Source organism: Pelobates fuscus, chromosome 5 (assembly GCF_036172605.1).
Source record: "Pelobates fuscus isolate aPelFus1 chromosome 5, aPelFus1.pri, whole genome shotgun sequence".
NCBI classification, from domain to species: Eukaryota; Metazoa; Chordata; class Amphibia; order Anura; family Pelobatidae; genus Pelobates; species Pelobates fuscus.
Window position 1 is genome coordinate 318,254,521 of NC_086321.1, and position 14,218 is coordinate 318,268,738.

The 14,218-nt window shown below is 40.4% G+C and overlaps 1 protein-coding gene across 1 annotated transcript in view; it reads left to right on the forward strand.

Annotated features, from left to right (window-relative positions):
* The first annotated feature begins 1,041 nt into the window (after positions 1 to 1,041).
* PLPPR3 (phospholipid phosphatase related 3) overlaps positions 1,042 to 14,218 on the forward strand; it is a 54,546-nt gene continuing 41,369 nt past the window's right edge. The window contains exons 1-2 of the mRNA XM_063455572.1: positions 1,042 to 1,526; positions 6,449 to 6,575. Of these exons, the coding sequence (XP_063311642.1) occupies positions 6,495 to 6,575 (81 nt within the window). The 5' untranslated portion in view covers positions 1,042 to 1,526; positions 6,449 to 6,494. The remainder of the gene's footprint in view (positions 1,527 to 6,448; positions 6,576 to 14,218) is intronic.

Sequence of the window (14,218 nt, forward strand, 5' to 3'; positions counted from 1 at the left end):
GTGCACACCCATTATGTGCAAGTAAAACTAAAACACATATTGACTCGTTGCAGGAAAAACATAACTTGAAGGGATACTCCAGCTTATTGTAGTGGTTATGGTGTATGGAGACTATGGGTGAAGTTCGATAGGTTTTTGTCAGTTTTCAAAAAGTTTGAGTTTCTGCACCACCCAAAGCCCACCCCAGCTGTATCAAATCAGTCTTAACCCCTTTAAAGCTGGCCTGTCTCACTTGCATTGTTTTGAAGGGGGTTACAGTGATTTGGCACAGCCAAAGCCTTCCAACCCGTAGAAATATCATGGGCAGGTAAATATAAGGTGAAACATCCATTAACACTTAAGCGGCACACAGGGTGGGCTTAAAGTGTCAAACAGACCCTGGATTTTGGCGAAACCAACTGAAAAAAAATATATTTAAGAAAAAAGCAATGGCTGGCACATATAGCCTCCTTACACCATAAGTGATTATGGTGATTTCAGGGTTTAAACAATACAATTTTCGAGAACATTTTGCGAAAAATCTAAGTTAAAAAAAAAATTTTTTTAGAATCCATTATTTTTTTCAATCTTGAATGTTTCCGTTTGCATTTTGCTATTTGCCAGTTCCCTGTATAGTGAATAAAGCTTTTTGACCATTTAAATCTCAATATTATATCAATATATAATATATTTTTTCATTGATTGTGTTAAGGGTGTGTTTAACAATGATGGGTTCACTTGATTCACTGCAGGTATCCATACAGATATTCATAGGGCCAGATACAAAACACGTTGAAAAAAAATTAAAAAATAATAACAATATATTGATACTCAGGTAACAGCTAGACACTTTTACCCATGCAAACTCACACATACATAAAATGAGTGTTCAGCACAACAGATATACATGCATTTAGTCATATATATATTGATTAGCAAGCACACACACCATCAGGCTGTGGTGGTGGTGGCTTTGGTGTGTGCTGCAGACTGCCTCTTTACATCTCTGCCTCCTCCTCTGTCTGTCCCTCCAGCCCAGCTCTCTCTCTCTCAATTCCTGTCTCTTCTACACAAACCTCCACTCATTGTCTCTCCCAGTCTCAGCCAGTAATTCCCCCAGCCGCTCTGTCTCTCCACCATTCTCGGGTCAGACTAACAACAGACCTGACCTGACTAGCTTAGGGTCATTGTTGGAGGTATATCCCTATGGAGGGCTGGCCATGCTGGGCTGATTTGTAGAGGTGGTCTTTTTAGCTTGCACGTTTTCTTTCCTCTTTCAGCCATATAGGAGTGTCACTCCCTTCCCTGGTCTCATCTAGCTCTCTATTGTTGAATAGGAGTATAGAGATTACTGGTACCCGAAATACCTCCCCCCACCCCTCAACCCCCCTTGTCTTTCTCCTTCCAACCCCTATTTTTTTTTTATCGACATCCATCTCTGTCTTACCCTCGCTCCTTATTATCTACCACCGTCTTTGTTCCTTTTTCTCCAGTTAGGGTAGAATTGATGCTACCACCATCTGTCCTGCATCTTCCTACTTCGACAGGTAAATGCAATAATTGGGTATCTCTGAAGAGGTGTGTGCCTGTATGTGTCTGCTTGGAAGATGCACTAGGAGTCTGGGCTATTCATTATGTGCAGATAATATTCAATTCATTTGCTGTGCATGTAATTTTGCATAATTTAATTGTGTGCTTCATTTAATTATATCACATTACCCTGCCTGTATTATTGCTAGGCATGGTTTTATGTGCATGCATTTACTTATACACTTCATTTTATTATATTCATGCATACATGTCACTATATCACATTGCTTATTAATATATTATTCTACATATAATATCCCTTGGCATGTTAGTAGGCTAAATTTAATGATATACCATAATGACTGCACGCTGTCATGTTGGCATATCCAGTTGTGTATATGTACATTTATCACTCAGTATTTTATTATATTATTGGTATCATAATATATATCATGTTAATAACATCTCATCTTTTATTATCATATTAAATGTGATATATGTGAGTGTGTGTGTTTTATATGTTCATATGTTTACATGATATGCATATTATTAATTCTGAGTAATGTTACCTGCCATAAGGTTTAATCTCCTCCTAATATTATATCTCCAGGTACAATATTATGTATGTGTCTATGCTTTGCATTTCAAAACACTCATTTTATAAAGTCCCACATGTTATATAGCTTGCTCTTGCATAAGAGAATGATGTGATAATCTTGATATTTCATTGTATTGTTAAATCTGCGAGATAAGAACCCTAAAATCATTTCAGATGTCTTTTTATCTTGCATAAACAATGGTCTTTTTATACAATGCCACGTTTTGCCAATTGCAGTCATGTATTTAGTACTGCTCATAGACACATGTAATGACTGAAATACCCTTAAAACCCCATAGGCCCGTCAGTTTCCTCTGATATAACAACTAGCTTGCCTTTTGCTCTGTAAGTGAAAAATAAGTTTTATTTAAAAAAAAAAAAAAAAAATTAAATCCTTTTGAATAATTATGATTCTTGACTGACTAAAACCGAACTTATGTGGTAGCATGTAAAAAAAAAAAAAAAGATATATATGTTGAATGTTCCAATGCTGGTTTAAAATGAAAATCTGATCTATTAAATCAGTGTTTGACTGGTAGGATAGAGAACACTTGGACATATTTGCACCTATAGATCCATGCATTTGGGAAACAGCAGCAACTTTGAAGAGGTCCTACTCCACCCTCAGGTTCTGTCATGCAACAACAGTGCTGGGAGACAGAACAATACATAGACCCAATGCAAAGCCAATGGGTGATGTCATAAATCCTGTTAAAGCAGACTAAGCAGGTATGAGAGGTCTATATCCAGAAAAAGGGACTATTAAAAAAAAAAAAAAAAAAAAAACATCTAAAACATTGGCGTTGATTAGTCTGTCAACTGCATTTCTAGCCATCAATAAGGGGAGGAGGAAATGCAGACACAGCATGTTTTATTCTAACATGCACTTATAATTAGACCGAACCAAGAGGTTTGATTTAAATAAAAATAAAAACTTGGAGGGGAGCTGCACTACCATGAGGATCTTTGACGATATTTTTGAAAAAGGAAAAAATATATGTGAGCACATGTACTCCCAGCAAAAGCAAAATGAGTGGAGCTTGTGAAATGTTTCCTAAAACGAAACAAAACAATGTTTCTGGCAGTAAAGACACTATAACCACCAAAACAACTTTAGCTTAATGAAGCAGTTATAGTGTATAGATCATGCCTCTGAAGTTTCACTGCTCAAGTCTCTGCCATTTAGAAATTAAATCACTATTGTTTCTGTTTATGCAGCTCCAGCCATACCTCCCCTGGCTGTGAGTCATACAGTCTGCATGAAAACAAAAAATATAAATTTTCAGTCAGATGTTAACTTCATTTAAAAGTTTGTATCTCCTGCTCTGTAAATTGAACTTCATTCACACACAGGAGGCTCATGCAGGGTTTTGTGAGCTATTAACAGAGCAGGAGATTCAAAATTCTAAACTAAACATAATTTGCAATAAAGGTAGCGTAAACGTCATATGACTCTTTACAGGACGTGTTTAGGAAGGATGTGTAAATCACATGCAGGGAGGTGTGCCTAGGGCTGTATAAACAAAGTGATTAAACTCCTAAATGGCAGAGAATTGAACAGTGAGACTGCTGGGATATGATCTACAATGGGCAAGGGCGTACCTAGAACATTTGGCACCTGTGGCAGATCCTGTGTTCAGCCCCCCTTAAACAAAATCCCTTCCCCCCCTTCTACAAACCCCTGCACCCCCCCCCCCCTTCCATAAAACTCCTGCACCCCTTCCCCCAAAAAGCTGCCTCTCCCTCTAAAACCCCCTAACAAAGGGGTAATATTAGCAACAGTCTTCAAAGTCCAGTCCCACATAGTCACACATCCAATCACAGGAAGACAGTCACACACACACAGTTACATGCAGACAGTCACACACATAGAGTTACAGGCAGTCACACACACACAAACACACACAGTCACAGGCAGACAGTCACACACACAGTTACAGGCATAAACACAGTCACAGAAAGACAGTCACACACACACAGTTACAGGCAGGCAGTCTCACACACATGCACAGTTACAAGATGGCAGTCTCACACACACAGTCACAAGCAGACAGTCACACACACACACACACGCACAGTCACAGGCAGACAATCACACGCACAGTCACACACAGTAACAGGCAGACAGTCACACGCACAGTTACACACACACACACACACACGCACAGTTACAGGATGGCAGTCTCACACACACAGTCACAAGCAGACAGTCACACACACAGTTACAGGCATAAACACAGTCACAGAAAGACAGTCACACACACACAGTTACAGGCAGGCAGTCTCACACACATGCACAGTTACAAGATGGCAGTCTCACACACACAGTCACAAGCAGACAGTCACACACACACACACGCACAGTCACAGGCAGACAATCACACGCACAGTCACACACAGTAACAGGCAGACAGTCACACGCACAGTTACACACACACACACACACACACGCACAGTTACAGGATGGCAGTCTCACACACACAGTCACAAGCAGACAGTCACACACACAGTTACAGGCAGACAGTCACACACACAGTTACAGGTTGGCAGTCTCACACACACAGTCACACACACACACACACACACACACAGTCACAGGCAGACAGACACACACAGTTACAGGCAGACAGTCACATGCACAGTCACACACACACACACACACAATTATGGGCAGACAGTCACACACACAGTTACAGGCAGAAAAATCACACACACACACACACAATTACGGGCAGTCACGTACAGTCACACACAATTACAGGCAGACAGTCACACACACAGTTACAGGCAGACAGTCACACACACACACACAGTCACACACACAGTCACAGAAAGACAGTCACACACACACACACAGTTACAGGCAGGCAGTCTCACACACAGTTACAAGATGGCAGTCACAGAAAGACAGCCACACACACACACAGTTACAGGCAGGCAGTCTCACACACACGCACATTTACAGGATGGCAGTCTCACACACACAGTCACAAGCAAGCAGACAGTCACACACACACACACAGTCACAGGCAGTCACACACAAACACACACACGCACAGTTACAGGCAGACAGTCACACACACACACACACAGTCACAGGCAGACAGTCACACACACGCACAGTTACAGTATGGCAGTCTCACACGCACAGTCACAGGCAGACAGTCACACGCACAGTTACACACACAAACACACACACGCACAGTTACAGGCAGACAGTCACACACACACACACACACAGTCACAGGCAGACAGTCACACACACGCACAGTTACAGGATGGCAGTCTCACACGCAGACAGTCACACGCACAGTTACAGGCAGGCAGTCACACACACACGCACAGTTACAGGATGGCAGTCTCACACACACAGTCACAGGCAGGCAGTCACACGCACAGTTACAGGCAGACAGTCACACACACACACAGTTACAGGCAGACAGACACACACACACAGTCACAGGCAGGCAGTCACACACACAAACACACACACGCACAGTTACAGGCAGACAGTCACACACACACACACACAGTCACAGGCAGACAGTCACACACACACGCACAGTTACAGGATGGCAGTCTCACACGCACAGTCACAGGCAGACAGACACACACAGTTACAGGCAGACAGTCACACGCACAGTCACACACACACAATTACGGGCAGACAGTCACACACACACACAATTACGGGCAGACAGTCACACACACAGTTACAGGCAGACAGTCACACACACAGTCACACACAGTTACAGGCAGACAGTCACACACACACTCACACTCTCTCTCCCTTCCTCTGACTTACAGTCAGCTTGGGAGGGAGGAGAAGTGAATTCAGTCCCTGGTGTGTAGTTGTTGGGGAAGCAAGGACCCCATCCTGCTTCCCCTCGATGTGCAGCAGTAACAGTAGCGGATGGAGGCTGTGTTTAGCTCTGCCCCTGCTGCTGGTTTGGCTCCGCCCCTGCTGCCCATTAGCTCTGTCCTGTTTGTTTTAGATGTGGCAGTTTTAAAGTTCTGCGGCTGCCTGTCCCTGCGTGTGTGAGCTGTGTGGCTGCCATGGCAACCTGTCCCTGTGCACAGCTCACACATCCTAAGGCCGCCCTGGTCATGGCACCCCCTAGTGAGTGGTACCCGGGCGGACCACCCACACCCCCACTACATACTTAGTACGCCACTGACAATGGGTATGATCTACAAAAAAAAAACTAGTTCATTAAGCTAAGGTGTTTTGGTGACTATAGTGTCCCTTTAAGTGAAGCAGCTTTTCATATATTCCATATATTAGTGATGTCTTTTAAAAACTATAAATGCCAAGATTTATTTTCGTCTTATCTTACACAGGTGTCCTCTGGGCCCCCCACTCTCATCTTTCAGCCCAGTGGGGGCCATGATATCTCCTAAAGAGAAGAACAAAGCCCGCCCTCCAAAGGACAGCATGACACTGCTTCCCTGTTTCTATTTTGTGGAGGTGAGTGATTCTTCAGACAGGCTGTGGAGACCTTCCAAGAGATGGTGTACTCCTACGATAATCCTCATTTTTTTGTGGTATATTTTTATTGAATATTTTTCATGCTATGATAATAACACTGGGTAGCAGAGCTTTGATGTGAGCTTTTGATTGTGACACATAAATTCAAACATATTGAGTGCAATTTGCCTATTGGTAGGTTGGAACAATGGCTGGCATTAAAATTCCCAGACAAAAAGGATTAGCACCAATTATCAACAGTTATGTATTTGTAACTTTTGAATGTCACGTCCTTTGAAAGGATTAATTAGACAAAATCATTGATACATATTAAAGGAACTCGATTGCTGTAGTGCTGATGCTGCCTGGAATTTCTGGTGCCCCTCTATTGTAAGTAGTCAAACCGTTTTTTTAATGGTTTACCCTCTTACCTGGAGTTTGCCAGTCACTGCTCCCCGCCTCTACTATTAATTTCGGAGCGTCAGAAGTTCCCAAGCTGCTAAATCAGCTTGGAAGGGTTTTGAATTGCTAAATTTTTCATGATTTGAACTTCTTCCGTGCATGAAGAATAATATGCACTAACTCACTAAATATGAGCGCTGGAAGTCGAGGCATCCTGCAATATCCCCCCTCACTGCCGAGCCGCCGGGTGATCACTATTCCGAAACGATTACTTCTGGGTTCCTCCACGTGGCGTCCGGCAGTGAGGCAGAGCATCGGAAGCCATCAGACAGGCTTCCGATGCTCTGCCTGTCTGCTGAGTGCCTCGAGGGGTTGGGGCACTCAGTAAAATAAGTAACATTTAAAAAAAATAAAATAAAAAAAATATGAAATATATATATATATATATATATATATATATGTATGTATATATGAGATATATGTACATATATTATATGTGTATATAACGACATACTAAGTGTATTTTTTTATTAATATATACATATATTAACCCCTTAAGGACGGCGGGCGTCCCCGCCATCCGATTCACTTACCCGGTCACCAGCAATCCAAGGGAGTCCCCCTGATTCCGTTCTGGCCCTCCTGGGCCAAGTGATTGCGAGGTATAAAACAGTTTAAAATTAAATTATATATACTTAGATCACATATACCTTACAGCTGATAGCTTTGCATGATACTTCACCGACAAGATTGAACAGCTAAGGAAACAATTCTCCCCTCCTTGCCATTCTCTTCTAAACCACACGTAAATCATGCTTTCCCTACCCTCCAGACTTTCTCCCCGGCTACTGAACAAGAGGTGGCTGCGCTTCTCCATTCCTCTCGCCCCACCACTTGCCCGCTCAATCCTGCCCCATCTCACCTCATCAGATCTCTCTCCCCTTGTCTTGTGCCTACCCTAACACACATCTTTAACTGCTCTCTCTCTTCTGGCACTGTTCCTGCTGACCTTAAACATGCCACTGTAGTACCTTTCCTGAAAAAAAAAATCTCTTGACCCATCCTCCCCCTCTAACTATCGTCCCATATCCCTGCTCCCTTTCTCAAAGATTTTGGAAAGACTTGTCTTTACCCATGTGTCTCACTTCCTTAATTCCAACTCTCTCCTTGACCCTCTTCAGTCTGGCTTCCGCCCTCTCCACTCTACTGAGACTGCTCTTATCAAAGTTACTAATGACCTAATCTCTGCTAAATCCAAAGGTCACTACTCCACTGGCCAAAATTAGCATAATAATTAGCATAATAGTTATTTTTTTCATTTTTAACACACAAATATAAAAAACTAACTTTGGCCAGTGTTTGTGACTAAGTGGCTACTAAAAAAGACTGGACATACCCCATATTGAATACCCATATTGGTGTGATTCAGAGATTTATGACAGATAACGGTGTTACAATGTCACTATTGATACAGTTTAACAATATATATTTTGAAACAGCAATGTCCTACTTGTACTTATAGCCTGATAACTTTCCACAAAAAAAAAAAAAAAGCTAAGAACATATTAACATTGGGTATTTCTAAACTCAGGACAAAATTTAGAAACTATTTAGGATGGGTGTTTTTGGTGGTTGTAGATGCGTAACAGATTTTGGGGGTCAAAGTTAGAAAAAGGGTTTTTAAAAGAAAAAAAAATTCCAGCATATTTTATAATTTGCTTTATAGTAAATAATATAATGTGTGAGTACAGTAAATGGGTAAGAGGAAAATTACAGCTAAACACAAACACTGGAGAAATGTAAAAACAGCCCTAGTCCAAACACTAAGAAAATTGAAAAGCAGTCTGGTCACTAAGGGGTTAAAAACGCTCACAAAAATTATGTGATCATAAAGCAAAAATAAGCTCAGTATCAGTCAATGTAACCTGCTAGTAGGATCCTGTGGATGGATGAGATATGTGGGAGTTATAATTTGTCCTGCGTCTTAGCCGCCGGGGAGGTTGGCGTGCGTTCCACCTCAGACCTCACTCTGAGGTACTCCTTCGGATCTCTCGGATCAATCTCCGGTTTGTGTCTGAATTTGGCAGCGGCACCATCACGTCTGTTACCATGAGCTTTCAAAATTCTAATGCCTTACATGTTTCGTAGGGATCCTGCCCCATTTCAGAGATTTCCATGCAGCAAAACTGATGCAGTCTAGTACCAATACTGGCCTCTCCCAAACGGTCAGTACCCCTGATCTTTGAGGCAGTAGTCAATATTGGCCCCTGTGCAGGTGTAGTACATCCAGAAACTATGCCCTTTTAGCCAAAAGGATGTGGTTGATATTACACAAGCCTTTTCTGACTTGACCTTTTGTAGAACCCATGATATTATTGAAACTGGAGGAAAATGTAGGCCAGCTCATCCAATTTTGTCCCCAGTATTCAGTGAACTCAACCTCTCTATCTATATGCACTTTATCTGTTTTACCATAAAGTTGATAAGTTGACAGGCCATTCTCTACTTTTGAAAATTCCATTATTTAATATCCAGTTCCCTATTGTAAATGTCTGCAAATATAAGCTATTATATTGTCCACTACATTATTCATGATTCTAACCTCTCCAGAACTTAGAGGGCTAGGCTGCGGAGAATCATATACCTGCTTTGTTGGTTAATATACAATACTGTAGTAGAGTTTACCCACTGAATCTGTTTTGTTTCTTTATCATCTTAGATAGTATATGATAATGACAGATGTAAATACCTAATGGGCAAAAACCAGCCCAAATGATTCCACCTTGAACTGGAAATGTTCAAGGCTTCCATTCTGCCGGGCACAAGAAATACCAGTGTTATTGCGCTGCTTGTACAAAACAATCATAGAGGGCCAACAAAACTATCCAATCTTTTGGACCCAAATTCCTTATAAAAGTGTCATTTTTAGATTTAGAACCATAGCCAGCCTGAACTATTCATCTGATTTTAGAGTCATAAAAAATAAGAGTACATTGCATGATATATTTCATGATAAGGAACAAAGGACTATCTTCTAACTTCTAACCTTTTTTCCCAAAAACTTTACTGGTCCTAACAGGGCAGGCTGATGATGTGGGATTACAGATAGGGTCCAGATAGGGTCCATAAAGAGCACCATCCACTAAAGCAATGGTGCAGTGGTGGCCAACGTCAGTGACTCTTGTGAAGCATCACAGTCAACTGCCATCTTAGGCATCCAATAATTGAAAATACAAAATCTTGGAGTATTCATCTTTATAGCCATTTCCAGCTGAGATAGTCAGTGTTTCTGAGCTCTTGATACAGATACAGCCAGAAGAATCTTACCCTGGGTACATGCCACCACATAGGCTCTGTTCTTATGACTTACAATCCATCGCCCAGCAAAAAATAGTTTGCTTTGCTAATTTGGATATTGCAACATCCACTTTGGGTGGTTTTTGCTCCATAAAAACTTATTGTTTCTCCATAGTTAAGATTTGTTGGAATCTCTGGGTGTTAAAATAAGGTTCTGTAGAGGTTCTCTCTGTATTCCATTCCTGTTTCGTCAGTTCATTAGAAAATGGATGGACTGGAACATATTTGTACCATCTTACTAATGATGAAATACAATCTTATTACACCTCTATTCATCAAACTGCTACCATCATAAATTTGATTGCTTTGATTAGACATAAAATGTGTTTTATTGCGGACACCACCAAATCTTCTTCATTATCATTGCCCATATCTGGGTACAGGACAATTAATTCTACTGTAGTCCGGAGACTGAAAAACTGGGAATGTATGTTTAAAACCTCACTGACAGACTGTCAACCAAGAATCCACCGAAGACACACCCTGGCCACTCAAAGCAGACAGGCAGCTGGAAAACCAACTGCTGTATTACATTTATTTCAAACTAAATTTCCTGTGCAGAAATTCATGTTTTGGCACCAAATCAACAAGCTTCATCATTGTGACATCATCAAGCCTTTTTGACATCTGCGGAGTATATTACAATTTTTTACCTGATGTCAACCTGTTCTGTCGTGGACTGGCTACAGAAACACAAGGAAGGTAGTGCTTATTGAGCCAAAGGTGCATTTTTTTTTATGTTTTATAATAGGGCTTGCTACTAGCCTGCCCATAAGAAGAATTACTACTTGGACTCTTTGTGAGACTGATAAAAGGGGTACCATGGATATAATGACTCTACTAATAATAGCACCCCAAAACAATTATTGTATACAAATACAAATCTTTTATCTATCAAATAAAGAGCCTTAGGTTTATTTGCATATTGTGGAGCAACAGGCAAAGCTACTCCATCCCCATGACTTTATTGCCTGTAAATATGGTGTTATTAGGTGATCACAGTTACCAGTGTGATTGTCTGATTGCTACCTGGGCATGTGACCTCTAATTTAAAAAATAAGAATCTCTCCTTTACACAAGAGGAGTTGTGTGTGCACTATGGTGAATTATTTGAAGCCCCTATGCCCAATGTGGTATTTTTTTATGGTAGTGAGCAAACTGTGACTGTGGATAAAACACACAGTATAAAAGAACCCTTATCTCCCTATAAACTGCATTTTTGAGACAGATGATCACCATGGTGACCATCTAAAGCATAGAGGGGTGTGTGATAACTCATTCAAAAGAGATTAGTCCCCTCGTTAAAATAAAGATTCACAAGTATCTCTAAGGTAAAAAGAGGGGGAGGTAATGACGTTTAAAGATTCCTTGTCACGCTCTATAAAACACTGTCTTAATGGACAATGAGGAATGTCTCTAAGCCAAAGATTAACAGTTGTTGCAGGTGATACAATGATAACCTGCAATTTAGGGGGAGAAAAAAGACATTTTGTTCGAAATGACAGTCAACCCTTTCTAACAATTGGTTTCTTGATGCTCAAGATGGTATGAGAGTGGAGATATGGACAGCATTTTAGGATTTCTGCTAACAAAATTATAAAAATGAGCAGTACTTTCTGCATTTGATCAATAGATAGATAGGCATGCAGATAGACAGTATAATTGATTGTTGTGTTGGTGTTTTATATTGCTTGCTTTTAAGTTCACGATGGGACGTGAGATCTTGGTTGTAAGTCCAGTAGAAGATGTTGGTGATATTACAAAGTTTCTGTAAGCCAGAAGTCCTCAACATTTAGAGGGTTACTCCAAACATTTTAACCATTGCAACCTACTGTAATTTGTATGATGTCAGGAGTACCCTGGCCCAATTGGTTTTGCCCTCTTACATGGGTCTACACCAGGCTCCTTGCTCCTCTATTGTCGAGCTTCCAGCTTGTACAGGGCTGCAGATGCCAATCTAAAAAATGTGCACATAATTGACATTAGCCAGGCCAGAACTAATGACACCCCAATGATGCTGGACATGGAGTTACACCTCTGGCAGCTAAGGTAAACTCCATATGTGTAGCTTTCAAAGTAAAATACTGAATTCACTGAAGTGGTCATGGTGCTTTGAAGTCTATTAAAGAATTGCTCATGATCATTTATAAGCAAGTTCCGTGTGGTTTACATACTCCTGAGACTCTGGACTGTTCCTCTCCTCTATATCTTTCTCAGCAAAATAGGGGTTAGATAGTCTCAATCTTTATACAAGGACAAGGAACTGCTGCACAACACATACTCCACTCTCCCAAAGAAACGGCAGCATAATTGAGGGGACAATTATCGAAAAGCAATGATCTAAAAATTATATAGTTGTAATAAGGGCAGTATTAACTAAATACCAGAAAAATTGTCATTGTTTTAGTTCATTCTGTCAGATTAATTTTTATTTTTTTTCCATCTGACTGAAGTTCATGTTTAATAGGTTTGACCGAAAATTTGTAAAAACGTTTGCTGGCACTGAATTTTGTTTGACTGTTAATCTCTATGGCCTGCTAGTAATAGCAGCCAACAGATAAATAGTTGTATTAACCCTTGGTGGCACGCATTAAACTCATTCCTATAAAATGAAAACTAATACTTATTTTTTGAAAATCTTATCTTCAGCCCCCCAAAAAAGGGCAACTTAATACCCCTAATATGCGGCGCAATAAAATAAAAATAAAAAACAGACAGAAAAAACCTAACCCATTGCAATAAAATAAATCTAAGTTCGCCCCTCGGGGAGCTTGTATAGTGGGAAAAGCCCTATGTTTTTTCCATCAGATTTTTTTGTGAATTTGGGTGTGTCTTGTATTATGGATATTAATTTGACCTTTTTTAAGAACTGAAGAATAGAAGATTTAGAACAGGTACGGTAAGTCTGGTTTTTTTTGTTTTTTTTTACAGAGAATAGCCATTGACTTGCTGTTTAGTATGCATGCCCCCACTCATGGCATGGCAAGTAGTGGATGTTGTTAAAAATGTGTTAGTGTATTAAAATAAATTGGGTAAGAAAATCATGAAAAACTCACAGAAGAGTTCTGATTATTGGTCATTCCCCAAAACAAAGTGTCTCTTCGAACATTTGAAATTAAGAAAGACATACAGACTAGTAATGTTTAACGCTTTCATCTCACTGTCATAAAACACCCCCATCCCGGTTAAACTATATATTTTCATATTATTATCAATTTTAAGGCTGAAATAGAAATATGTTAACTGTCATATATACAAAGGCTTATTATCTAAATATTGTAAGGTAAGGTACCTCCCTGATGCATATTGTGAAGGCCATGGAGTTATGAAGGAATGTCAGATACACACATCACGTAGTACATGTGAATCCCATATCATATATTTTCACATACCTGTTGAGGAAATGAGATATCAGTACAGTTTAAACTTTGGTTATCTGATACATCTCAGTGAGAAAATGAAGGACCCTATTTTTCTGAATTGGTTACTCCAAGCATCAGAACCACTACACCCTCCTCCTCTAGTCCATCTCTAGTGGCTCTGCATGGAGATGCTAAGCACTCCCTGTAGAGATGTGTCCATTTGGTTCCTCTCTATAAAGTGATGCTGGTTGGCCCAGTGCAGCGATTTGCTGCGCATGCACATCAACCTTCCAATGCTTCCTTATATGGAAGTATTAAATTGGCAGAGATCCTGAAGACTGATGATCCCAGCCAAGGAGGTAAGACTAGCATCGCAATGAGGAATGCATGGTAAGTAAAACTATTTATTTATTGCAAGATGGGGGTAGATATTCAAATAGTATTAGTAAAAATTATTTAGGCTAAATTAGACTGTGCAAAACATCTGCTAAAATTATAAATGTCACCCATTCTAAGTTGCTA